At 34.7% G+C, this 27,537-nt stretch overlaps 4 protein-coding genes across 5 annotated transcripts; 1 reads left to right on the forward strand and 3 right to left on the reverse strand.

Moving 5' to 3' along the window:
* Positions 1–127: 127 nt before the first annotated feature.
* Positions 128–1,599, reverse strand: LOC132698849 (cytochrome c1, heme protein, mitochondrial). The gene is made up of 5 exons (XM_060665196.1): positions 1,342–1,599; positions 1,242–1,286; positions 749–1,190; positions 475–659; positions 128–424 (listed from the first exon to the last, which is right to left on the reverse strand). The coding sequence occupies exons 1-5, from the start codon at positions 1,411–1,413 to the stop codon at positions 251–253; spliced, it is 918 nt and encodes a 305-aa protein (XP_060521179.1). The 5' UTR covers positions 1,414–1,599; the 3' UTR covers positions 128–250.
* Positions 1,600–1,890: 291 nt separating this feature from the next.
* LOC132698850 (proteasome assembly chaperone 2) lies at positions 1,891–3,140 on the forward strand. The gene has a single exon (XM_060665197.1). It carries the CDS (start codon positions 2,035–2,037, stop codon positions 2,722–2,724), a length of 690 nt encoding a protein of 229 aa, XP_060521180.1. The 5' UTR covers positions 1,891–2,034; the 3' UTR covers positions 2,725–3,140.
* Positions 3,141–3,902: 762 nt separating this feature from the next.
* LOC132698851 (protein LSM14 homolog B-A) lies at positions 3,903–11,112 on the reverse strand. Its single transcript, XM_060665198.1, is given in 8 exon segments — positions 3,903–4,851; positions 4,908–5,008; positions 6,700–6,980; positions 8,663–8,740; positions 8,742–8,885; positions 9,216–9,433; positions 10,065–10,505; positions 10,815–11,112. Coding segments are annotated over 8 exon segments (1,401 nt in total). The 5' UTR covers positions 10,936–11,112; the 3' UTR covers positions 3,903–4,834.
* Positions 11,113–12,034: 922 nt separating this feature from the next.
* On the reverse strand, positions 12,035–27,533 carry LOC132697798 (calcineurin-binding protein cabin-1-like). Of its 2 annotated transcripts, XM_060663452.1 has the most exons (16): positions 27,403–27,533; positions 27,157–27,348; positions 26,875–27,108; positions 26,721–26,822; positions 26,462–26,670; positions 26,188–26,410; positions 24,125–24,394; positions 22,669–24,077; positions 22,484–22,620; positions 21,673–21,842; positions 20,877–21,508; positions 20,600–20,792; positions 19,337–20,319; positions 14,384–16,685; positions 13,017–13,093; positions 12,328–12,462 (listed from the first exon to the last, which is right to left on the reverse strand). In XM_060663452.1, the coding sequence occupies exons 2-15, from the start codon at positions 27,229–27,231 to the stop codon at positions 13,037–13,039; spliced, it is 6,996 nt and encodes a 2,331-aa protein (XP_060519435.1). In that variant the 5' UTR covers positions 27,232–27,348; positions 27,403–27,533; the 3' UTR covers positions 12,328–12,462; positions 13,017–13,036. The 2 variants fall into 2 exon arrangements, with proteins under 2 accessions (XP_060519434.1, XP_060519435.1); XM_060663451.1 differs by lacking the exon at positions 13,017–13,093 and having other exon boundaries at positions 12,035–12,462.
* Between the last annotated feature and the right edge of the window lie 4 nt (positions 27,534–27,537).

Genomic DNA, 27,537 nt, shown 5'->3' on the forward strand with positions numbered 1-27,537 from the left:
ATCCCTACAGAAAAGCAACTTGGAAACCCAGAGAGCAAAAAAGAGATACAAATTATGAAATTTGTAATTGATCATATTAACATTCTCCATGTAATGAATTTAATAAATTAATTTTTGTAAAACACTCTTGGTTAAAGTAAATGTTTATTTTTTAACAAGAAAAAATAGAATGGGTGAAGAAGATGACACATCTCTCTTTTAATAAAATTACACTTACACAAATTAAGCTATTGTAAAATACAAGTCCCCTTTACTTTTTAGGTCTGAATTCAATTTTTCTCGTTTTTAGTGTTGAAAACTTAAATCTCTTGATGTAATAGGTCACACCAATCAGGATGCCTAATATTCCCATACATTTGATAAACATACGTTTCCTATCATCATGTTCGGGTTGAGAAGCCCATGTTAAGAAAGTGGCAACATCCTAAAATAATTGTATTAAAATTAAGGATTACCACAATGAATTTGACTTGCCTTGGCTAGTTGACTAGCAGTGGCGGGTGTACCATCTTCATACTCAATAACTTCATTAAACAGAGCCTGTGCCATTGAAATGGCCCCTCCAGGGAAATAAGGATTGTAGTTTTGACCCTCCCTCAATACTACTCCAGCGGGAGCATCACAATAACCAGTAAGAAGTGCAAAGATGTAATCCTCACCTGTGTGCAAACAAAATTTGAAGTGCTACATAAGTATGGATATTTTATTTTTTGAGTGTTACTACTAATGATAGTAGCTAATGAAATACCTCCATGACGTGCCAACTGGATATAACTCAAATCAGGGGGGAAAGCACCATTATTTGCTGCTCTAGCTGCTTCCTCATTTGGATAGGGATTAGGAAAAGTATCTGACAATTTTCCAGGTCTTTGAAACATTGCCCCAGTCTCATCTGGACCATCAGTAACCATTTGCTCTCCGGCCTCAGCTTTAGCCTGTTCCTCAGTATGAGTAACCCCCACCAAATGACGATAACAGATAAAACGCATTGAATGACATGCCGCGCAAACTTGTTTGTACACCTCATATCCCCTTCGAAGACTGGCATGATCAAATGAACTGATGAGGCCGTTATGGCTCCATGGGTTTTTGGGTGGATGTAGATCCACGTTAGCAGCTTTTACAGACCTATCTAATGCCAAAATCAGGGCACCGGCTCCACCAGTTAGAATTCCAAGGGTTCTCAGCAGCTAAAATTAAACAGATTCCAAAAGAGTTGACAAAAAAGCTTTCAAAGTTACCGTTTTCCGACTTGTCCATTCTCTCGTCGTGGAATATGAAGTTATCTAAAACAAAACACTTTGGCTCGGGGTTGAAATAAATAGGCTAGAAAAAAATTACCTGCCCCACAGAGCAAATACTCGTGGATTTAAAAAGGGCAGTCCCATATATCCTCCCAACATTAGCAGCCATGCTAAAAAGAGTTTTTAAAGGCGTAGGTTATATAATGTTTGATTTTCTTAGTAATCTCTTTTTAGCGTGGGCAATGCGGCTGCCGAAAATATCGGTAAAATCTCAAAATCTTGACATTCACCTATATTTACGTAACATCAGAACGTCCCCAAGTTCCAAAGACCTGTGACAACCATAGAATAGGTTAATTCGATCACACAACTATGGAAATCAAAAAAGGTAACTCTAGAAACACACGGTATGTCCCGTCAGACAATGCAATTTCACCATGAATTTACGACTGTGCCAAGAAGTCTTGCAAAATGCAAAGAATGTTCCATCCATTTACTGTGTTTATGCGCTCAGTTTTTATTGAGCTAAAAGACGTGCATAGGAATTATGGAAGAATAAGTAGGTAAAGGTATAGATCTAAAAATTAGGTTTCACTGTATCCACATAAGCGGCAGGAAGCTAAATTAGGAGAGAATAGTTTTGGTTAGAAAAAACATCATTTCATTTAGTATGGTCGAATGGCGACCATCACCACTTAAAAATAAGATTTTTTGTGATATTAACCACACTTTTTAAAACTACTAAATTTGAAAGTGTATAATCATCAATCTAATAAGGTCTCTGTGCATAATGACTTTAATTAAGTTTAAAAGTCCAGTGGATTTGTCTGATTACGCCTTAATAATACCGACAGTTTCAATAGGCAACGTGCCGCAGTTAATGGTGGATTTGCTCATAACAACATACAACTTTTACAAAATCGGACATCTTTGGCATTCCGCTTTGGTGCCATTGGTAGGGGCTGATCCGTATTATGCGGATAACAATGAAATATGCACAGCCTGTGAGCTTTACTACTCCCCTGAGCTGAAATGGGCTACTATTCAGTTAAGGTCAACATTGGAATCTAAAATGACTTTAAAATTTCTAAATGACTTATGTGATGAAATTGTAAAAATAAATTTTAGCAAGGTAGCAATTTTATCCAGCGGTTTTGATTACGAACTGAAGATAAACCAAGAAAAATTCTTCATAAAAAGCAACAGTGACATATTCAAAATACACAATATTCAGAAGGAAGGACATGTTCCCGCAAATGGATGTGGATTTTCCTTTAAGATGTTTAACTTGCTCTCGGAAAAAACAAAATGTTTATTATTAATTAAATTCGTTTCTGAAGGCGACAATAGACCAGACGCTGTGGCAATGCTGGAAAAAGTGTTAAAAGTGTTTGATTTCAGTGAAAACAAACGAGGATTAGTAGAACCTAGTTCTTGGAAATTTGGATTTGGTGGTTATGCTCCTCTTGGTATATTCTAATAAATATTTAAGAAGTAACAGATTAAATTAATTTTATGGTCCAAACAAATAGATTTAACAATGTTAACATTTTTAATGAAATATAATTAACTCATATTTGTGCTATTCATTTACATATCTATCAAAAACAAATTTCACCAGCAAAGGGTACAATCATCCTTATTCAGGATGGAAGCAATTTGAAACTCAGGAAGATGTAACTGGACAATAAAAGTGCAGCCACGAGAACTGTGAACCTTAAAAAGAAGTTATTCATGTACAATATTTAAATAAACTTTATACATACATTGATACTATAATAAACACGACTTTTAAATCTGCATTGTAGTCGTGAACGGACATGCTATGCGACATTCTTGACAGATTTTTTGTGTTTTGATTGTTAGTTTGATTTTATTAATTAACGAAGCCAGCACTGCAATAACGGACTTACCCCAAAATACTCATTTTGAGATAATTGGCAATTAAGAAAAACGTTTTTTATTAATTAGGTCCTAAAAATAAAATAACTAACCTGTTTACCTCTCCTGCTCAAAATGCCTAGTGCAAAAATGGACTAATCCGCTTTAGTCCATTCTTGCTTTAAAGAATTGAGGACAATTTCGAACTGCAATAATTTGGGGCTTGGTCCGGTGATAATGCACAGGAAAGTTTGTTTGGTATAAGTTCACATGCGCAATAAACTTTTAGCGCTAGAGTTTCTAACATTCTGTCTTATTTCTCTGTAAGCAAATAGGCTTATGTACTCTTGTATAGCAGTCTTCTAGTATTAATTTTATGCTCATAATGCTGTAATTTTTGTAGAGACAATGAAAAAACAAATTGATTGTCCGTTAATTATGCACATGCGCGACATTTAAAATCTCGTTTACAACTAATGGCAAGCTACCAACTAAGCAACATGGCTGCTGACAGTTCGCCAATTTGGCGGATTACACTTTAAGATGTAGCATTTAAATGGTAGTATTTTCTCAAAACATGCCCGTGTCTAATTAAATATTCTGAACAGATTACACTCCAAGATGAACGGTAGAATTTTTTCAAAATGTAAGATATGGCGCAAAGTGCAGTTTACTTGTTGAAATTTAGAGGCATGACTGTTCAAAATTCCATTAAGGTTTATGAATTAAGTTACCTATGAATAAATGTTTGTCTTTGGGATGTGAGGATTGGATTTAAAAAGCGCACATTTGGCTGTTCAAGATTTTATTTCCGCCTGGCATCCAAAAACTTTAACAGTAATCCATTAATGGTAGAAATCCAACCAAACCTACTCATTAAAAAAATGCAAAACTTAAATATTACAAATTTATCAAAATAAATAATGAAAAAATCGCTGTATAAAAAAAAACGTAAATTCTGTTAGTTGCAACTAATATAGAAAAGTATACAACCACAAAAAGATAACTAAAAAAAAATCTAATTCCTATTTTCATAAAGGGACCGAAATACAAAAGCTTGCATTAAGTGGAAGTGAGCGTTTTTTCCAAGAGCTAGCGATGATTTCTATTACCTGATAAAAGGGTGTTAAACACCGCCACCATTTAATTGGGAAATTGTTATAAGTATTTGTCAATTTTATTGTCAATATAAATTAGTCGAATCTTTACTTGACATTTGAAAATTTTTCCAGTAAATCCATCACCTGCTCTTAGTGCGACACTGCCTTGAACAAAGAAGTGGCGATATTACATTCCACTCACACTTTCTTCTACCCCAATTCTTCCCAATTTTCTACGAAATATATACAATTCCCTTGCAAAAATAATAATTAAAAAAATTAATTCTCGCAATATCGGTTCAACACCGAAATTCTAAATACACTGTCCTAAGTATGCCTAAGATACAATACATTTAGTTGAATTAATGACACTAGGAAATCGAATTGAAAACAAAATATTTAAAATACACATCTGCCAATGGAAATAATAATCCATATTTCCCAGTACAAGTTGGAATTGCAACTGTTTTATTAATTTTATTTTTATTTTTTTTTATTCTAAGAATAAATCACAGTAGATTGATTCACAAAAGTTTGGAAATAAATATTCATTTGCAGTCTATCCAGTGTATCTTAATTATTCCTGTGTCAAAGGTCATTCCTTCCAGTTCACTGTCTTTCTGAAACTGACGTCACTTATTAAACGTCAGCCCCTCAGAGGCCGACTCAATGACGCGCTCACCTTCGTTCTGCTGCTGATTGTTATCCCTGCGCTGCTGAGGGTGCCTATAACCCCCTCGGTACCCGCGATATCCGCCCCGGAAATTACCGCGACCCCTGTAACTTTACACAAAAAAGTTTCTTAGGAATATTCCACAAACGCAATAATGAGGAAATATCCGCTTAAACTTTGGGATACAGTAAAAACTCCCATAACCAGACTCTTGCGGTTCCTCTAGTTTTGTCCGCTCATTAGAGGTGCATGAAAAAAAAAAAGTAAATATGTATTACCTTTATTTCTTTGCAAAACATAGAAAAAATGTAGGTGAATGATAATTATTTATTTACAAACTCTAAGATACTAGTCTATAGTTTATACTAGCATATTTATTGTTTTTTTGCTTTAACAAATTTGACTGAAAATTATCTAAATTTTTAAGATGTTGAAAATTAAATAGCAAAAACTTTTATATCGGTAATTATTTTTAAGGCTTCATTATAGCTGTTAATTGTGCTAGGTTCCACACTATAATATTCTTGATCGCTTTCTTCTTCCGGTTCAGGTACTTTCATGTTTTCAATTGCATCTTCAATGTTCAAACTAGTCTCCGCAGTCGCTGTAATATTGTTTGTAATAATAATGTTTCTTGAGTTATGTTCATTTCTCTAACACATCGTTCCATTTCAAGTATCATAGGCAGTGGGATATTATATTCTGGATCACAGTCCATTGATGTAGAAAAATCATTATTTTTTTGAAAACCAGCTTGTTGAAACAATTTTGTATTTTTTATGACGAAACATTGCTAAATCTGACGCGGCCATTACTTGATCCATCCTTGATAAAATGTGCTTCAGTATGAGTCCACGATAATAAAATTTAACATTCTGTCGTATTTGGAGTCAAGAAGATAATTTTTGTTTTGTAATTTTACCTACGGGCGGGAGGGGGGCGGGGGGTTGATGCTGTGAAGAATAATAAAATTGTTAGCTTTGTAGGGTGGTCATTTCTCTATTAGATTGTAACAAACATTCATTCATGTCTAGTGTCATTTATGCTTTCTTGTTAAATTTCCATATGGCCGCATATTAGTAAAGCTTTCCACCACTACATTTTTCAGATTTCAAAGCAAGTGTTTTGTTAGGTTACACTCAAAAGAAAATGTCCAGTCTCATCGGCATTGTAAACATCTTGTGACTTATATCTTTAAACTGATTTACGTCTTCTTGACTCACATGTTTCCATTGGAAGCTTTAAAATTTCGAACACTAAGTTTTTCGGCGATCTCTTGAGCCTTGGCCTCTACTAAGTGCCAAAATATTGGAATGCTTTGACCTCGCAACCGAGAAAACCAATCAAAACACACCAAATTGGAAGTCCCTCAATTTTTACAAAATTTCTGTTTTGATCAATATTGCTGGCCGACTCCCACTGTACACGAATGCTGTCCTTATTTTTCACAATTTCTGCCGCTTTTTAAATTTTTCTGCTAGCTTCCGCACTGACAAATTCAATGTAATGTGTAATGAATAATAAATATGATATGAAAAATGAAAAAGGTAATTCCCCTATAGGATTAGGAAAAAGGCAGTTCCCCGATGATATTTTAGCATTGCGTTGTCCTGTATTGATTGGAGGTTCATGTCCGTTTAAGGGAGGTAATTATTTTTTTAAGTCAGTCAAGTTTAATGGAGTGTCCCGTTAAAGGAGTTTGTTTTACAGGTAAAAGGGTAGGCAAATATTTCGTTCAAAAAAACATGTCCGTTTAAACAGGAGTGTCCGCCGAGTAATAGAGACGTTTCACTGTACTTACTTTCCCCTTCTTGTGGATGCCACCCCAAATGTTTCAGAATTCAGCTTGCGTTCCGTGCGCCAGTTCATGCGCTGACATTTCCCCTTTGCGCGTTCCACCGCTTCGCACGAGATCTTGTCAAAAAAGGATTTGCTCGCGTCGTAATACACTTCGTGGTCGTCTTCGGGCTCGTTCTCGCCGGCACCAGTCTCATTGCCGGAATCGTCCTTTTTATCCGTCTCCGCCACGATGCCGTTGAGCTCCGACGATTTGTTCGATACACTAGCGTCCTCCAACTTTGCCTAGAAAACGTTTTCTTAACATCAATGAAAAAAAAAATTGTTTTATCCAAAAGTTGTATATAGCTTGTAAGCTGCTGAAAATTGGTATTTGTAAGAATAATAATTATGGAAAATTTGGATATCCATATCAGATTAAAAAATGTGTTTTCTGAACAAATTATAATAACGAATTTTTGTCACATAAGACACCTACGCTAAGCTACACTCAATAAGCTTTCATCATGGAATTTCTATAGCTGTACTGAGAGATTCCTAAACTTTTACATTTTACTTACTACAATTATTCAGTTACATAATATTAATTATTAATAAGTCGAATTAGTTGTAACTGTAGGCATGTTTTCAACCTTGTGGTAGTTTTTTTTTTTCAAAATTATTTCAAAAAATATATAGAAAAACATGTTTCGTATTGTAAATATTATCAAACACGCCACAGTAATAGTGACCTGAATAATAAAATACTATAAATCCAGAATATTAAAAACAAAATCAACTTAAAAAGACATTCAAAAGTACTCGGACTTTTTTGAGTTATCAAGAGGGAACTGCAGTGAAGGCAAATTAAAAAATACTTTGCTAATTGGACTGAGACGGCTTTTACTTTTAATTAGAACAAAAAAATGTTCAGATTTTCAGTTATTTCAAGATTTATGACAGCTGTTTCGGCAACACCTTGCCTTTATCCAATACAAAATTACCAGTGTAGGATTATAAATTTAAATTTAACAACTGAGAGGTATTTAAATCCAATTTGCCAAGTAATAGATTCGAATATCTCATTTTGTTAATCTCCATAGCATCCAACAAATTTAGTTTTTTGGAAAATTATGGTCAAACCTCTGCATTTTGAATTTAGATGAAAGGCATAGTTAGATTCCGAACTTTTATTTTTATACACGCTTTTATGTTCATTTATGATCCACATTTCAACCAGTAGAGTTTGAATTTTTGCGTTTTTCGAAATTTAATTTTGTTTTTAAAAAAATGTCCTATGGTGTTTTCAGTTTAAAAAGCAATCTTAAAATCCAATTTAGATGTTTCGAAATTTTCGCGCTAGATCCTCCTTTATATTTTATTGTTTTATAACTTTTGGGTTTGGGGTCTAATATGGGATAAATAGAGTTCAGAGTTATTTGAAACTGCTTTTTAGTTATAATCTTATCTATCAAAGAGGGGCAGTAACCATTGTTAAAAGCTATTTGTTTTATAATATTTAATTCTTTTTTTAAATTTTCTGTGGTATATTAAGTAGTAGCAGACATTTTGTGTGTGTAAGGGTGATTTGAGTTATTATGTATTATTGTGTTCGTGTGTGAGGATTTATGGTAAATGGAAAAATCTAATTTGTTCTGTAGTTTAGTTATAGTTAAGTCCAGAAAGTTAAAACCTTGCCAACTCAAGACATGTTTTCACATGACTCTGGAGTTCTGGGAAATCATATACATATTAAAAAAAAAAAAAAGAATAACTAAAATTTTGCAAAAAATAGTTTGCTCACTATTAATATAGTAATTATGTTTCATAATATCTAGTAAATATGCTGCTGAAACTGAAACAGATGATTCTTATTATCAAGTTTTTCTGCTTGTAATTCTTTAAAAAAAATGTTTGAACATAACATAACAACATAAACAGAGGTGAAACACATTTTTCCTAATCAATTCTTTTCTAAAAAGACATACCTTTGCAAATTTGCTCCTTAGTTCTTCAAACTCAGTATTGGCCTGTTCAAAATCAAAATCATTCTCAAACTTAAGAGTCCCTGGACCGTCCGCGTGATCTCTGAGGACCCCGGTGCACACTCCAACCCCTTTGATATGCTTGATTGTTTTGCTGGTGCATCTGATGGTAGTTGCTTCGGTTAAGGGAACCGCCGCGGTTAGACGAGGAGTGCGCAGCCTGATTCTGATAATTCATTACTTGTTAAATTTTTACCAAACTTAGGTCTACATATTCATCCTTTCAATCCCTACGCTATAATTTACAAGAGATATATATATATATATATATATATATATATATATATATATATATATATATATATATATATATATATATATATATATATATATATATATATATATATATATATATATATATATATATATATATATATATATATATATATATATATATATATATATATATATATATATATATATATATGGGGTGCAAATGATGCAATAAAATAGAACTTTCAAAAATTTGCTGCAAATCTTATGGAGATAAATTTACCTGATTATCCGAATCTCGCCGGTCACGAGGCCTGCCATGACCCTGACCACCTTTCGGAGGCTGTATAGGTTTTACATGCCTCTTGCCACTTTCCTTCTGTTGGCTGCCGCCCGCCTGGATACCCTGGTCAACCGAGAGAGACTTGCGGGATCCAACGGAAGCGGGGGTAGTACTCCGACTACCCGCGGCTGCCCCTGTGATAAGATCTAAAACGGAACCTACAAATCTGAGATGTCTAGCGGTAATCCAAAGGTGAAAAAAAACTAAACAACTAGCACACAGTTACAGAATTAAAGCAGTAGCTACATTGAAATAATATGGATGGGATATGGCACTAAATCAAATCATAATCTATGGATAGACTAACAAAATCCAGAAAATGAACAGTTTTAACCATTTAAATTTTATTTGAAATAAACAAAAACTTATTTAGAACAAAAATAAGATTACACTTTCAAACAAAAAGTTACTGATTAAAAATCAGTTATCAGATAACCTTAAACTGAGTAAAACATTAGGAGACCTTGTTTTTCTTCCTTTAAGTTTTTGGCAAATTTTAGTTGATTGTTATAGTAACTTTACCCAACTTATTGCGACTTTAAATGGTTTAAACATTTTAAAATGAATGGTGATTACCATGAAGTTTCATTTTCTGAAGCCTTACTAGCTGAAACTAAATTGTCACTGCAAGCATTATTTTCTCAGTTTCAACAAAAATTAAGGTACCACTACAAAAAAATGGCTGATAGACAGCCTACACAAAAGCAAACACCAATATCTAATCCTATGCAAAAGCAGAAAATATATATGCAAACAAGCTTTTGAAAAGCAAATATAAAATCTCTTTACCCTGGTGTTCGTTAGACCTGAAAGGCTCCATAATCGGTTGAGACAAAACCAGTGGAGGAGCCACTACTTCAGGCGGCCCCCCCTGAGGCATGATTATCAACTCACTTGGTTTTGAACCTGAAGTGGAAGCTGAACCAGAGGTCCTGAGGCCTGCGGCACCTAACCCGCCCATAGAACCCATTGTGTAAGAGTTTCCAAACTGGCCGATAGGAGCTCCAACGTGGCCAAGCACTGGGTGTTGCTGGAATTGTTGTGTGCCCAGAGAAGGTGGAATGGAGAGCTGCATGATTGCTGGGTCATTAAGTGGTTGAGGATGGGACACATTGTTCACAACACGGATGTCCTTGATGTCAGAACCCCGGAATAGAATATAATCATATACTTGGCTTTGAGCTGGTACTGGATACTGAGTTTCCCTATCTTCGGTACCAAATGATCGCACTACAGATACCAAAAGTGAAAATCAAGCAAAGAATTACAAAACTGGTTCTCAGCAATTTTATTTTATATAATATACAGTTTTAAATGTTAAGAATACCACTTGATAAGAAACATTATGTGTGTATGTGTGAACTAAAACCATTCCAAATTAGCAGTTGGGTTGCATATTGTTTGATGGTTCATGGGTTTGATTCTATAAAATCACTTCCAGAACTTTCATGTGTTTAGCATGCTCATCCCATTAATTGATGGCAGATTTTTTGTGAGCATTAATGAATTACGGATATTTCCCGTTAAAACATAACTTACCGGACGCCAACGCTATTGTACATTCTTGAGGATCCACTGTAAATAACCGTCCTTCATATCGAATATCGGCCTTTGATATTAGGCTTATTTTGGAGCCTAGCTCCGGCATTCCCGTCGTCATCTTCGAAAGCGGTAGTTCGGTCGATGAAAACGCGGATGTTAAATGATTAATATTTTATGCAAACTCAAAGTAACTATCTCCCAAGATGCAAATAAGCACATAAAAAATTATAATTATGGCGCATCTACTACTAATCGCGAAAAGTGACGTTTAGTATTCTTCACGGAAGGAAGCTAACCACAGCTATGGTTACCAACACAGAATACCTAGGTTGCCAACATTAATATCATTGATAATAAATGCACTAACACTTTTTCCCTAAATTGGATTTTCAAACTTTGAAATTCTTCTACAATGGTAGAATCTTGACTTTACATGGGGCATTTTAAAAACATATACATTAATTTTACACAAACCCAAATTTTACCATTATTTGGTGTGATTGAAATTTGATGTAAGTTAGTAGTGAATTTCGTCTAGTATGCGAATAGTTCACTTGCTGAATTAGCCCATTACCAACCAACCAAAGAGAAGAAGTACATCGTTAATTTATTTTCGCCAGTTTAACGCAAGCAATGACGTCACGTATCTTTTGAAACGATACTTTAGATGACTAGATACTATAAAGTGGCCCTACCACGGCAAAAATATTGATATTTTGATGGAGAAGATATTTTCGTAGAGGTTATAATTTCCCGTGCATGTCTCTACAATTTACTCACTAACCTGAGCTTTGCGCCATTTTCTTTTTAAACAGCTTAACTCATTTTAAAGGAACTTTTAACGAGATCTTAAATATTTTGAGAAAATTAGCCATAAAAATGTCTCATCCAAAATTATTGACAATCTGTCAGTAGCCATGTTCGTTGTCACCATGTATATGGTGAAAGGCAAATTTCGATTACAGAAAAATGTAACTAATATCAAATATTTGAATTGAGGAACGTCATAATAATATATCCTATATTGCGGGCAGTCGGATCTTACGATCGCAGCGATTACGGATATAACCATTCTCTATTTTTGATGCCAAAATATATTTCCCTATATATTAAGATTTATATAAGCTCAGGTATTAAGCTCATTTAAGGGTAGTCGCAAAGATTATATTTCTTTTCCATAGGGAAGGGTGTGTTCACATAAGACAAACAAATTTATAAATACATTATATTACTGTTCAACTTATTTCTAATCATTAATGCAAATAATATCTTCATCTGACGACTGCTTTTTTTGGTTTTCTGTGATTTTTGTTATTTCTATTCCGGGCCCCTTTTTAGAGGAGACACTGGAAATATTTACGCCCGGCAGTCTTTTGATAACAGAAAGGGCCTCAAATGCATTTTTTGATTCATTAATATTCTGCTTCGCACCTTTTCGGAACATATCTTTGGAAACCACTGATTTATCAAAAACTGTTGTGGGCTGGGCTCCAACAGATACCAAACTACCCTTTTTTCTTTGGTGCAACTTGTTTTTTACTATTAACGGCGACGTGGCGACGGATGATTTGGTCGATGGTGCATGGTTACTTTTTAGTTTTGATTTAACCGACTTCTGCTGAAATTTTGTTGCTGCTTGGGAAACCTGTAATCACATAAAAGTCAAGTGTCAAAAAATTAAGGCAAATCATTATGAACAATTTTATTTTAAGCTTAAGGATCCTCTGTTAGTTTTTTATTTGTAGTTTTTTTGAAACGTTTAAAAATGCATACAAGGCTAAAGGTATTTTTTTACTTTTCTAAACTATCTAGTCAACACATGCTTTTTAATAGTACTTAACATGCAGATATCTAATATAAGTTTCAGAACTGACAACAGGTAGTAACAGAAATACAAAGTACAAATTTTAAGAACATTTGAACAATTACGATATTTTATAAAAACAATTTTAGAAATTTTTGTTATATATATCATTGTTGATTGTTTTTAATCAACAATGATTTGATACACTCATTCTTGAACAAAAATAAACAAATCATGAGCCTCACTACATCAGCACGAAATTATACTTCTACACAGTTTTAATTTTCTACAAAGCAAAATAAATTTGAAGCTATGGCAAAGAGACCTCGATAAATGTCACTAATTCCTACGAAAATTATTCAAGCTATCATTGAATTACATTCCTATTCACTTACTGTGTTGAATAAAATAGACCTTAGAATGAAGGGTTCCAAATGAAAGGTTTTCTTGGCGATTGCGGCATTCCTTGGGACTGGAATTTTTTTTCAAATATTACCATACAATTTTTAGTGAATAATTTCATTTTAAATTATCTACATTTCTCTATATACAGAGAGCTTCACCCATTGTGACTAAAGCAGCGTTTTTAATTCTGGAATACATTCTGGACCCTTTTCAGTCATTGTCGCGTTTTTTAATTATGTATTGGTAATAATAAATAATCGTACAATAACAATATGATGCGCAAAAGAATTTTAGTTAGAGTGGAACGAACACAAACAAACGCTGCCCATTGGAAAGTCAATGAACGGTATAACGGCTAGAACCACAGGAAAACAGTACCGGGTGTACCGGGTGGTCACTCATCCCTATCTCGAAAAGCAATTTTCGTAAAGATAGAGGTCAAGGAAAAATGATAGGGGGTGTCCGAACATTTTCGGAAATAAATGTCAATAACTTCATAATGACTGAACATATTTTGTCAAATTTGGAGTCGTAAAAAAGTGTTCTCCGGATTGACTTCGATTGCTTGTATCGCTACTAGAGGACGTGTTGCTACATCACTACAAATAACATTTATTTCCTCAAAAAATTGAATGCAACAATATAACTTTAATTGCACTAAAAGAGAAGCAAATAAAATTCTAACACGCTTTTAATATCATTAAAAGAAATAAAAACAAAATAATGGCACGTTTTTTGGAATGTTTTTAGTATACCTGCCATTATTAAACCCTAATTTTGATTCTTTTAGCAAGATGTATATAGATTTACTGTTAAGTGTAAATAATTTCAGAAAGAATATATAGTAAAGTAATAAAGTAACATTAATCTAAATGAGCAAGGGAAAAACTATTGCTAGCCGGCTTTTTCTATTGTAAAATTTGCATCACTTGTTGGTCAAGCCATTGCTAATCCAGTTCAGATCAGTTTTAATGAGGCGATTGAGTTGGTGCAACTTGGTTTCTGCTTTTATCATGGTTTATCAGTTTAGAGACAAATTTATAACCAGAGTTCATTTTAAAGCTTATTTCCCAACTTGGGCGCACCTTATCTGCATCATATCACCGCCAAAAAAATTCAAACTGCCTGTTATTCATATTATTACTAATCTAAAGTATAGTGTAGAAACAGTTTTCAAGAACTTGAACGGCAAAATATCTCACGAGAGCGAGAATAGACGGGGCCAATTGGTTTTGGTGATTTATGGATCACATTTAAATGAATTGTGATTTTAACAAACCAAAACAAAACTATTAACACACGCGTGTGTTTATGTTCCCTGTATCTATCCACCTTAAACAAAATTACTTAGTCTTACCTGACTTATGGACATGCCCGATTCTGGAGTGAACCTTGGAGTGGGTAAAACAGTCTTCGAAACAGTTAATGCGGGCGGTATCCTGTTCAAACTGTGACCGGGCAACGAACTGGATAATACCGTTGGCAAATGTTTGGAAGATGGGGCCAACAGGTCCTCGGAAGTAGGCGCAGTCTTCGAAACTGTCAACGACGACGGTATGTTGGCTATGTTCAGACTTTTCAGTAAAGCGGCAGACGAGGTGCCCTCCACAGATGACAGTTCCGTTTCCAAGTTCTGCATCATTTGTTTGCTCTGCTGCTCCTTTTTCTTGTCGGCCAATTTCTCCTGCAAAGTTTTGCCTGGGCTCACGTTCCGACCGCCTCTGGCTAGAGAAGTAGGGCTCGTATTAGCGCTGGGCCTGCTGAACGGCGTGGGACTGGTATTCGCCACGGGCCATCCAAATGAAGTTGGACTCGTCACGTGAGTTCTCATGAAGGACGGCGGACTAATTAACGGGTTTGGTCTCGGAAAGTCCGAAGAGCTCGTCGTTGCGGCAATGGTAGGTTTCGTGAACGGTACCGAACAGTTTGGGTTTATTTTCGCAAACGATGTCGGATTATAGGACGAAGTGGTTTGACTGACATTAGAAATAGGCATCGCAAACGGTTTTGCAAACGAAACGGAACTTGCGGGCGGCACAGTGCTCGACTTGGAAAAGCTTGATGCTGATTTCGTAAACGACGTCGTGTTAAGATCCGGTAGGGTTAGTGGCTTTGCGGGCAGTGCATTTGAAGATGTAAATTTAGAATAAGGTACGCTGGATGGTAATTTAACCGGGCTTTTAGTGACGTCGGAAGCTCGAGTAAACTGAGAACCTGCGACGGCGGGCTGTACGGGCGTGATGGATACGTTCGGTCTGTCTTTCATTAACATGTTTGCCGTTTTGTCGTCTGTCAAATTCGAGAGTAGCTGCTGCGTCGGTTTTACGGATTCTTTGAATACGACACTGCTTGAAGTTTTCGTCAGAGGTGCTGATTTTTGCTTCGGAACAGCGGCCGATTGTTCTCCCGCCCTTTTATACGCCGCTGGTTTGTTCATTGCCGGAAGCAAATTTTCTAGATATTTCATTTGATCTGAACTCATGCCCGATAATAGAGAGGGCGGTACATCAAATCCGCACTTTCCTTTCAAAGCAGAACTCATCAAGCTCTGATTATCTAGCATTGGTGGAACGCTTGGTATAATTGGACTTATGCCAGAAATGGGTATCTTCGGAGGATTTAAAAGACCCGCTTGTGCCAGAATCTGATTGGTTATAGCTGACGCCATTGCCGGGTTATTGAGCTGTCCCTTAGTGAACAATTGACTGAGTTGGGTTAACTGCGAATAACTCAAATTTTGACTGTACTGCTTGACCAACTCATTCTGGTAGTGCTGCAGATACTCGTAAGTGAAGTTCTTGTCGAATGTCTGCTTCTGGTATGAACCATACAAATCTGTTGTCATACCCGAAGTGCTCAGACTTCTCGCACGGGGCGGTTTGACTTGCCCCGGGATTTTGGGTAGAGGGGGTCTGCCCCTAGGTCTGCCCGACGGCCGTTTTATTGGCTGCTGGATGCCTGAAAGGGAAGGACTGGGATGAATGGGAGAAATGTTTAGCCCGTGTCCTCTGGGAAAAGGAACGGTTTGGGTCAACGAAGGTGTCCGGTGCTTTTCGATGGGTTTGTGCTGCTGGCAGAACTTAATGGCCAAATCCAAAATATTCACCGCGTCCGGGATTTTTTCCTTTATAAAGTTCCTATACACTTCGACAAGCATGTTGGAAAATATGCCGCTTTTGATTGGTATATGCTTTTGCACTTTCTGATAAATTCTAAATATGTCGTGCAGCAATTTAACAATTTGCGGGTTGGTCATGGTGGGGACATTCTTTAGTTGACTTTTAAAACTTTGGATGCACATATTCATGGCTTGATCAGAAAAAGACATCCTATCCGTGTCCTTTATATAAATTTTATCCCGATCGGGACACTTCTTCAACTGCATACACAGTTCCATAAGAGTCTTGTTATCATTGGTGTTCCTCAGAACATGCAACAGAAGAGAAATGCATCTGTTCATGTGGGCGGCCAACGACCCTGGCCTATCGATTTCAGTGGAAGGTATTCTCCAAATGCCATTAAAGAAGTTGTTTGTTTTCCTCTCAAAGAATAAACCAGGGATAACTGTTCCACCTTTGCTTTTGTACTCTCCTAACAGTAACTGTTTACACTTAGTATAATCCTTTTTGCCTTTATAATTAAAGAACAAATGAGCCAACCTATGGATGAAGAGAGAAAAGAAAAATGAAAAAAATCTCAGTCAGTCATATTTTTATAGCTTAAAAACAAACTGGAAGATCAAATCATTTTTTAACATTTAACCTCATTTTTCTGATTAAACTCAAGGAATTATAAAAAATAAATTTACACCAACTAAAAAGATGCCACACACATCATCACTTGAAAATAGAAAATAAATGAATTATGAAAAACTTAATAATGATATTGACAAGTGTGCTAATGGAGTTGGTACCCTAAATGCGGATCAAACCAGTTTCCATTACAGAACTGGAGAAAAAAGTTTTCACGAAATTGTTGTTACAGGGCCTTAAACAAAATATCATATGATGATAAGAGATTTGGAGAACATGCCGTGGCATGATATATTGTATATTACTAACATTGACGATAAAGTAACTTTTTTGAATGAGTGTGTCTTGGCTTTATTCGATAGACACGGTCCTTTAAAACGTTTTAAAAAAATATATATTCATAAGCTTTGTGGATAACGGAAAATATCAAATTGATGCAAAAACTAAGAAATCGAGTTTTAAAAACGTTTAAGCTTACAAAACTTCCTGCTCACTATCAATATTATAAACAACTTCGAAATTATACCAGGTCAACGATACCCAGCCAAAAAATAGCATATCTAATAGCTAATAGCGTCATAAATTTCAAAATTCAAATTCGGAGGACACTTGGTCCGAGTTAAAACGACTTACTTAATAACATAAGTCTAAAGAAAATATTCTACCAAACAATTTGCGAAATACCAATGATCTGAATCAGTTTTTTTATAAACTCTATAGAAAATAATGAAATACCACATCAGGAATTAATCAATTTCTATGAGAACAATCAATTAGAAAATGCTGATCAAGAGCTACATTTTACATTGGCTACAGAGGATGAAATATTTCACATAATAAAAAATATTAAATCTAAAAAAATTAATATGTCAAATATTACTCAAATACAGTATTGTTGTCCTTTTATAATCCCTTTTATTACACATGTCATAAACGAATGTATATTGAACTCTTATTTTCCAAAATCTTGGAAGCATGCCAAGGTCATACCTCTTCCTAAAGTAAAGAAGCCCACAGAATTTAAACAACTGAGCATCCTCTTTCTAAAATTTTAGAAAAAATACTTGATAATCAAATGAGAAAATTCTTAGCTCTTTTTGATAAATTACCTACAAAACAATCTGGATTTAGAACAGATTATAGTTGATTGATTTACTGCAAGCATGGGATGAAGGCAGAATTGTTATTTCAATTTTACACTACACCGGGTTTAGTGAAGGTAGACGCTTGTTTTTAAATTCGTTTTTATCACATAAGAGGTCAACAAGTGTTCGGCGACAGTGTGTATTCCGAACCACTCTACCACAAGATAGTATATAGCGTCCCTTGATATATGCAATCTATACGTTTAACTTTGTAAAGACTTTAAAATATTGTAATTATCACCTATATGCTGACGACACTCATTTACTAAATAATTAAATACAAAATCCATGTTTGCGGCTTGTTAATGGAGTTCGCCATCAGGATGATATTTCTCCATACTTCGCCGTTTCAGATTGGCTTAACATGTGCAACAGGTTTAGGTTACACCGCGCATAGCTTTTTAACAAAATCAATTTTCATACAGATGTTCATGACTTGAATCTAAGAAAAAAATTTATATTGAGAATACCACAAAATCGAAGAGAAATGTTTAAAAGATCATTTTCTTATAGTATTGCACATACAATAAATAATTTAAGTCTTTTCAATTTAACAATATCAAGCAAAACTTTTAAAAAGCGGTATAAAAAATATCTCCTTGAAACTCAATAATTGCTGTATCGGAAAACCACTCTGCTGTTTACCCGTACCCCTCCTTTCTCCTACGACTTTTCTGTTTATTGAAATCTATATTCAATGATTAATGTATTATAAAATATTAATTTTGTTTATTTGATACATTTTTTTTCTTGTTTTTAGGGTAATTTGGTTTACATCAAATTAAGGCTTGAACAGTGTCTGGCTTTGCTGGATGTCTGCATTTTATTAGGCCTTTTGTTTCCCTTAATATTGGTTCCATTTCCAGTATTATTTATTATAAAAAAAAAAAAGACTTTATCATTGTTTGGTAGCCAATACCTACAGGGGTTGATTTGCTGTTGATGTAGATAATTTGGGTTTAAATAAATTGTCTATTATATATCCATGTCAAATGAATACTAGTTTGGAATAGAATATAGTGAGGGTAATCATTCCTAAATTTAAATCAATTAATCAATAAACGAAATATTGAAGATGAAATTTACGTTATAGCATATGTGTGCACACTTACACTTAGTTAAATTCGACAGGTATAAAGAATATTCGATATCTTAGAAATATTATTGTCCCACTTATGTTGTCCTTATTTCATTTTAAATTCACCACCTGTTATTAAAGATTGACATGCCTGAAATATTATGTCATTTAAAATAAAATAAAGACAATGAAAGTTTAACAATCTCTTAGTATTTGCACTGAATTATTTCCTACCACCTTTTATATATTTTTAACAAGCCACTGACACGTAAATAAGTTCGAACAAAGAGTTTATTTGTGGACTTTGGCATCTTCTTAGATGGTTGGCACCCTACCTGTACAGGGCTTTGTAATTCTGTTGGAGCCTTGTAACACACATTTCAAGACCCTGGAGACATTTATCGACCAACTGTATTATTTCACTGCTAGACATATTCTCGCTTGATCCTTCTGTAGACGATGAGGACGACGAACTGCTATCGTCGTCGCTATCTGAGTCAGAACTACTAGACCCACTCGAAGACGAAGTTATACTACTAGTGTCGTCATCCACGGACGTCTTCAAAGTATCCGTCTCGCTATCGCTGGCTTTTACTTTCTTTTGAGGCGATTCTTCCCTAATTACAACTTCCTCTATTTGATCAGTCCCACTGTTATTTGCATCATCATTCTCTGTTTGTTTCATGGTCTCTTGCATCATCTTGTCCAGCAATTCCTGAACGTCGGCCACCTTGGATTGCGAAGAAACCTCTTCTTGACGATCAGCAGCGCCCTCTGCGATCAGCTGGGGCATTTCATCTTCATCCGAATCAGAAATCATGATCACCTCTTGTATTTTTTCCAATTCATGCATTGCTTTCTGATTTTCTTCTTCCTTCGGATTGAGCTGCTTATCAACCAGCATTAAAACATCTTCCAAACATTTCTTTACTTCTTCTTCCTCCTCATCTGGGAGTTCTTTGGCGTCGTCATTGGTAATATTTTTTATGGAGTTTAGAAACTGTTCTTGAAAACTGGTGCCGTTTGCCGCACTCACGCTACCATTGGTAATATTATCCACCAGTTTACTAGGTACTTCTGCGGCAGTGCCCGTTGGCGTAGGCGTGGCAAAATATTTAACTGTGGAGTTAAGACATTTCTTAAAAAAGGCACCAAGAGCGGTTGTGATTTCTTTATCTTCGTGGAGCTCGAGATATTTTAAAACCGAAGCGTGAATCCTGTAGTGGAGTTCCAATGCTTCTACTGACAAATGTTGGGGATTATTGTAATTAATTTTTTCCGGGTAAGTCGCGTTATTCTCGTGAAGCAATGCACTTGCCTAAAAATTTCCACCTACAGTGAATAATGATTATACTGAAAACAATAAACAAACAAACTAATTTTCAACAGTGAATTTGTGGTTAATAAAGCTGACTATTCTCTTTACAAAACTTCTGGATTCCTCCTGTGTCGGTTTTTGCTGAGTCGTTTCGCCAATCATCCTATTGGTTTCTTCAGAGCTTCACTGAAACTGCGACGCAGGAGGAATCCAGAGGTTTTGTAAAAAGTATTACAGTGGTCTGTGGAAGTTTCTTTGAAAAATGAAATACTTATCCTACCGTTAGATAATACTGTAGGTATTCAGTGGGTTCTTTCTTCTTCTTTTCCGCAATTTTGCCCAGGATGTAGTACTGCAACCACCTTTCATCCGCCTCACCACTATCATCAACTTCATAAAGAGTTATCGCTTTTTCAAAACTGTTCCCTGAACTATCTAAGTACCTTTCCTTCTGGCTTTCCAATACCTCAAACCTGATACAATGTTACTATCATGACAAAAATTATCGAATCTGTATAAATAAGTAAAATCCTAAGTATTTCATTGTAATAACTTACTTTTCCATGTTGAAATTTTCTGATTCATATTTGATCAATCGAGAACAGAAAGAATGGACCATATATTCGAACGAGCCGCACTCTATCCACAACATCAAGTGATCAGGAGCAAGTTCCAAAGCTCTCTTGAAACATATATGAGCAGAATTCGCCTTGTCCAGGAATTCAGTTTCGTTTTTTATTTTCTCACAGTAATTCAGCTTGGTGTCGAGCTGTGCAACGTAGCTCAAAGCGAGACACGCCCACGAATCTAGACGGAGAGGATTAATGCACAAGTCCAATTGGAAATACTTTATGCACTTGGTAAATTCGCGCTGTTTGAAGTAGTAGTCTCCAATTAGGTAATATATCGCGCGCACTTTGTTGGGAAAATCAACTGGTTCCGGAATTGTATCCACTTTTCCATGTATGTATTCCATTATTTTGGGTAGGTGACTGTGAAATTCATAGACTGTGGGTACAAGCGCGATCATACGCTTTAGAAGCTGTTCCAACTCGGCGGATATTGAGGCGTTTTTGTAAGAGTTGAATTCTGGTAAAGAATCTGGTGCATAGTATTGGTAGAGTTGAAACGACCGTTCCCAAGTTAGCGGCAACGGCGTAACATTATGGTCCACCAAATGTCTAGAAATCTAATGCGGAAAGCAAATAAGGCAATCTGATGTGAGTACATACAGATAGTTGGCTCAGTGATACAACCGTTATTAGCTGGTTTTTAATTTCCTTTTGCGATTTTGAGAAAATTCTATTTTTTGTTATTAATTGGTCAAATAAACTAATAAGAATGAAGTGTTACCTTGTTCTTTTTGCTCGGATACATATACAAGCAAAACAAAGCTTGCTCTATATGTAAATCGATTTTGTCCCGCAGTTGCTCAAATATAGGCGTATCTAACCTGTCCAACACTGTATCTAAGATGAAGTGGAGTAAATCTCCATCTTTCGTTAAACACCAGCCCTTCGGACCTAATATAATAATAATATAATAATGTAATAATTCAATTGAATTTAATAAAAGTTTATAAAAAGCAAACAAAAACTAAATCTAAAATAAGTGGTACTAATAATTAGGCGCGACATGTGTATATTTTGAACAAACAATGCAGAAAAAAATCCAGTACTGAATAAATAGAGCAATTAAGATTCTAGGCTTCATGTCATCTTTTTTTTTTTTTAATTAATTTTTTGTCCAGTTCAATCTTTTGTATATCATTGTAATTTTCCTCTGATCTAATAAGCTAATGAATAAGCTAATTAATAATTTTTGTTTGTTTGATGACCATAAACATACTATTTCCATAGTTTCATAGATAATTTAATGTGGCATAGTCATTGACAGTAAATATATGTAATGATATAATTCTTTCATATCATTGTGACATACATTAACACCTAGCCTACCTAGCCCATAACCCAGCATATCTCAAAATATACACAAATAACAATTGCAATTGCAATGAAGAAATCTTTAAAATGATCTTCTATTTTGTATTTTATTCCCATGTGTACTGGTAAAGATTTATATTCATGTTTATATCAGTTCTTGATTTATTTTTCAAGAAGCAACAAGGTGGTGGTAAAATTTTATAATTTGTAGCAAAACTTACCCAAAAATTCATGGGCAGAAAACAAAATAGCTATGGAGGGTGGCACTTCATCATCCAATACTACATCCCTTGAACATTCGGGCCTGTCTCTCTTGTAATGGTTAACGCGTTTCATCGCATACTGCCTATGTTCTTCCCTAAACAAAATTGATTGCTATCTTAGCCACATTTGATAATAATTTTACCTCAACAATATGTAATGAAGCAAAAGCCAAGGAGTAATAGTCCCCAAAGGAATGCAAAGAGCATGCTCAGTGTTTAGCTGCTTGCAAACAAGTTTCGAAAGACATTCCACCAACCGGCACCGTTTTTCTTCACTCAACACGTCAATAATGCACACCGACTCCTGTTTAATTCCATCCTGAAATATCCCCAGGCATTTTTCGATTATTTTCTCCCATTTGTCGCGATCTAGATTTGGTTGCTGATAGTTCTGCATCGCCTCATGGAAACACTCCTCGGCCCATATGAAACATTCGCCCATGTCCGTATACCACAATGAATGCAGGAGAAATCCTAACTGAGCTGGTCGCCCCATTCGACCCACTTTGGGATGGCTCCCCGCAACAAATGTTTGTTTTATTATATCAGAAACTTCTTTATATTGACCAGAGTTATATAAATTCTCGACATTTCCAAGTGAAGATATCATGTTTAAGTACTTAATGATTTTTTCTACTATGTCTTTGGTTATAAACCCGTACTTAAAGCAGTTGGGTAAATTGAGGGCATATTTATCGCTGCTATTCTGTTCATGCTCCTCTATGATTTCCATTATTAGTTCCAGGTTTCTTATGGCCAAATCATTCATGTCATCTTTCCTGAAAATGTGACACTCTAACCAGCAAAAGCGGTTAAAAAAAGAGTGAAATTCTTCTCCCCATTGATCGTTCCATGCACTCACCAATTGAAGGTAACCTAAAATAGCACAATCAACCAATTCTTGATCATCAGAGCTAAAAGTTTTTAATTCCGCGTCAAGCAGAGTTGCCAAAGCATCATCTCTAATTTTATCAAAAGACGACTCAACACAAAACAACTGTGGGGGGTCAAAATGTTCTCTAAACATGCAGTAGGCTTTTAAGTACAGCCGCACCAATTCTTTGGGCCATTTGTAATGCCATATTTTAGACAGAGCAAAAACTAATTCCTTAACAAGCACTATGGCATCAACATGGTCACGTTTTTGGCACCAGAAATTAAGGACATCCTCTTTTTCTTGGTCTGTGCCAAAATAAGCCTCATAATTGACCGATTTTGGTGAGTGTATTGGTGAGAGAAACTTAACCTCCTTATCTCCAACATACATATTGTAAATGTCCATGGTGTTCATGGAATCATCATTTTGTGAAGGATTTTCTAGACAAATTTTATTTTTTAACAGGTTTTTTGGTATGATCCTGTTCAAGGCATCTTCAACAGTCAAATCCTTGTTAGACTTCTTGATCTGCTTTCGTTTACTATGCCAACCCCAAATCTGCAAGTCTGAAAGTACATCCCGTTTTCGTTTACCACCTTTCGGTCGACCCCTTTCGTTTTTTGTGTCGCCATTATCACCATCTGTCTCATCATTATCTAATTCCATATTCTGTTCCTACAGAAAGAATACAAATAAAATAATAAATAACACCAGAAACTGACCTCATCATTATCTGTTTGCACTGGAGTAGTATCTAGACCATCATTATTGATATCACTGGTCTGCGACATTCTTCTTTGCCACACATTTTCTACTTCACCTTTTTCCAGTTCTTTAACATCCATGACAATATCATTTCCATTAACTATTTCCGCTGATCTCATGGAAGATTCAATCTGGGCTGCATCACAAATTTCAAATTTCAATTGCTTTGTCTCAATCTCCTTTGACTGGCTCATGGACTTATTAAGATCAATTAAAGTGAAATGACCCTGAAAGACATCTTGTTTTCAGTTGGTATGTGAACGAAATTATTAGCTACGCAATAACTTAAAAAAAAAATTAAATAAATTTAAAATTTTAAAGATGTTATATAAATAATGACTACAATTTGACATCCAAAACAATTGAATATCACTTCCGATTTTGCCGAAAGTGAGATCAAATTCATTATTTTAACTGAAACATCCTGTATATTTTCGATAGCTCTGATAGTGTTATATATAGTAGCATTCAAAACTTTCAATGGAAACCATCCTAAAGGTCCCATATTTATTATTCTGTGTCCGGTTAATAGTAATTTTTATAATAAAGCATTTTTGTGCCTCCAAATTTAAAAGTCAAACTCATTTCAACCCGTGGGTCTCCGAGATGAAAATATATATTTAAAATGCGGCCGTGAAAATGATAGTATGTATTGTTTCATACCTATGTAGGTATTTAACAATTTTTAGAAAATAAAAATATTCAACTGACATATTTAAAATATGTGCTTTGATGAAATAATAAATTAAAACACAAATTACATACTACCATATAACAAATATAAATAATATAACATAAATTAATTTTTCAAAAGTTTACCAGTCATATTTAAACACAAAATAACATGTTTTTCAAATCAGCGCAAACAATATTCCATTTTTATTGGAGTGGTTGATCTTATGACTCATTAATTTAATTTGTAAGATCACGGTTTACACACCCTTTTCTTTAATGTGACCCCAGTAAAAAATTCCAATGGTGTCTGGTCGCCAAACTTAGTGCCTATCCAGTTTTCGCCTAGGTTTCCATCTACAGATATCTAAATAATAACCTGGAACTATGAGGAAAAGCACTGTTGAATTGTTAATTCCAGATATCTTTAAGTGTATAATAGCGTTAAAAAAAAAGAAGTGGTCCAATAAAACGATCCCTAAAACGCCAAGAGAAACAAAAATTTACCGCAATCCTGTATCGGAAGGCTCCCTCTCTCATTTAAATTGTTCCTAGACCATTATCTTAAATTATTTATGTTAAGATTCCCCAAGCGACATTCATCCAAAAAAACTTGAACTTCTGAAATTATGAATGGTGGCCTGTTGTTGTATACACCAGTTTAAAGGATTTAGAACTACATTTCAACAAAACTTTTCTTGCATTCTCGAGACTTATTCCAATAGTATGACTGATTTCACCTACTACACTGTTCTCAGTGTAGTAGCGGTAAAAGCGGGTGAAATTAGTTTTCACTTTCATCAACTGCTTTTCTATAAAAGATACTTTGTCAATTTTTGGATTAAAATATATATATATATATATATATATATATATATATATAAATAATAATATATATATATATATATATATATATATATATATATATATATATATATATATATATATATATATATATATATTTTTTTTTTTTTTATTATTTAAATTGGCTGAAATTGTATGTTTGAACTCTATTACCTCCAAAACTATTAGAGCTAAACACTAACCAAAACTTATCAAAAAAAGATGAAAATTTCCTATTCGAATTTATACATAGAATACAAAAATGGAAAAATATACAGGGAGTTTCATTTAAATTAGACATATGTCACTTTAGATACATCTAACAGTGTTAATGGTTTTATAAGTCAAAATACTTCACTCAATACTTTATTTATATTACATTTCTAAATTTCAAATTTATTCATTTTTTTAAAAGTATTATTGCTTGGCTAGTAATTTTATTGACAACTCCTATAAATTTTGTTCAGTTCTTTTAATTTTCTCAACATTTGAAATATTCACTCACAAGTTCTTGATCAGCAATATATTGGTGAAGATATATGATGGTTTCAGCAGCAGAAACCCAAGTATAATCTTCTAGTGGTTTAGGTAAAGGAAGAGTCTGAGTTACTTTCAAGCCAGCATCTTTCTCTGTTTCTATTACTTTATTGCACAACTCCTGCACCTCTGCTAATACCTCTTTTTCATCCTCTTCATCAATTATAACATCAACCAGTGGTTGATATCTCCTGGTAAGTAACAAATTAAGCTCATATCAAACAACAAAATAAAATGCTTACTGATATGGATATAATGATCGATAATATTCTTTACTAGCAGGGTTATCACTATAAATATGTTTGGACAGAATTAAACCTTTAGTATATTCAGAATCTTTTGACAATGCTTTGTCAATGTAATAGAGACAGCCTATGGTGTCTTTCAGGGCATACAATACTGAAATAAGGTTATCAAGACAAGGCCAGTGATATTCACTACATTCCAAGCCCTAAAAGATACAACACACTAAAAGGAATTTGTACAAACCAGTAATCCTACTTTTGCAAATGCATAAGCAGCTTGCCTAAATTTATCCTCCTTTAAAGACAATTTGCCTATTTTGCACCATAAAGTTACATCTGTGGCATCTAGTTCAGAAGCCTAAAATGTAACATGATAATCAAAGTTCATAAACACAATATTAATCACTGACCACTAAATAATTTTCTAGGGCCTTGTTGATGTCATTAGAGTGCAAAAAATTGTTGCCCAAATTCAGGTAGCATGAAAATTTCAATGAAGCCATGGATTTAGGGAGACCTCCATTGTTTTCAAGAAGTGGTATGTTCTCACTGACAAGTCCATTCAGTATTTCCACAGATTCAGAACAATTCTTGTTTGCTTGTGCCCTTAATGCTTTGTTATAAAGTTCTAACACAATTTCCTCCTAAATCGACAATGAATAAAGCTCACCTACCCTAAATGATACTCTTACTTGTGCTTCTCTTCTAATTGTAGGTACATCGTCGTCAGACGAAGAATCCCGATTTAATGACCGGATTTTTATCATGTTGGATCTATTAACAGCAATATGCTCTTGGGAAAAATAGACTTTTAAGTCACATTTAAATGAAATACTTTAAACAAACGTCCAAAGCAGCAAGTCGAGATGAGACATCAAAACAAACTGAAAACAAATATTTGTGCAAAATAATCACAATTGTAGTCGCAACATAATTACAGAGACATAATCTAAAGGAAAAACATTTCATCACTTTTCACATACATTTTGTATATAGGTTTCAGAAATTGACCATAAACCGGAGCGTTGGTCAAAAATTCTTCTTCTTCCTCTTTTTCACTCTAGTTGGTCTGT

This window comes from Cylas formicarius, unplaced genomic scaffold (genome assembly GCF_029955315.1).
Source record: "Cylas formicarius isolate icCylForm1 unplaced genomic scaffold, icCylForm1.1 PGA_scaffold_2__14_contigs__length_35257938, whole genome shotgun sequence".
NCBI classification, from domain to species: domain Eukaryota; kingdom Metazoa; phylum Arthropoda; class Insecta; order Coleoptera; family Brentidae; genus Cylas; species Cylas formicarius.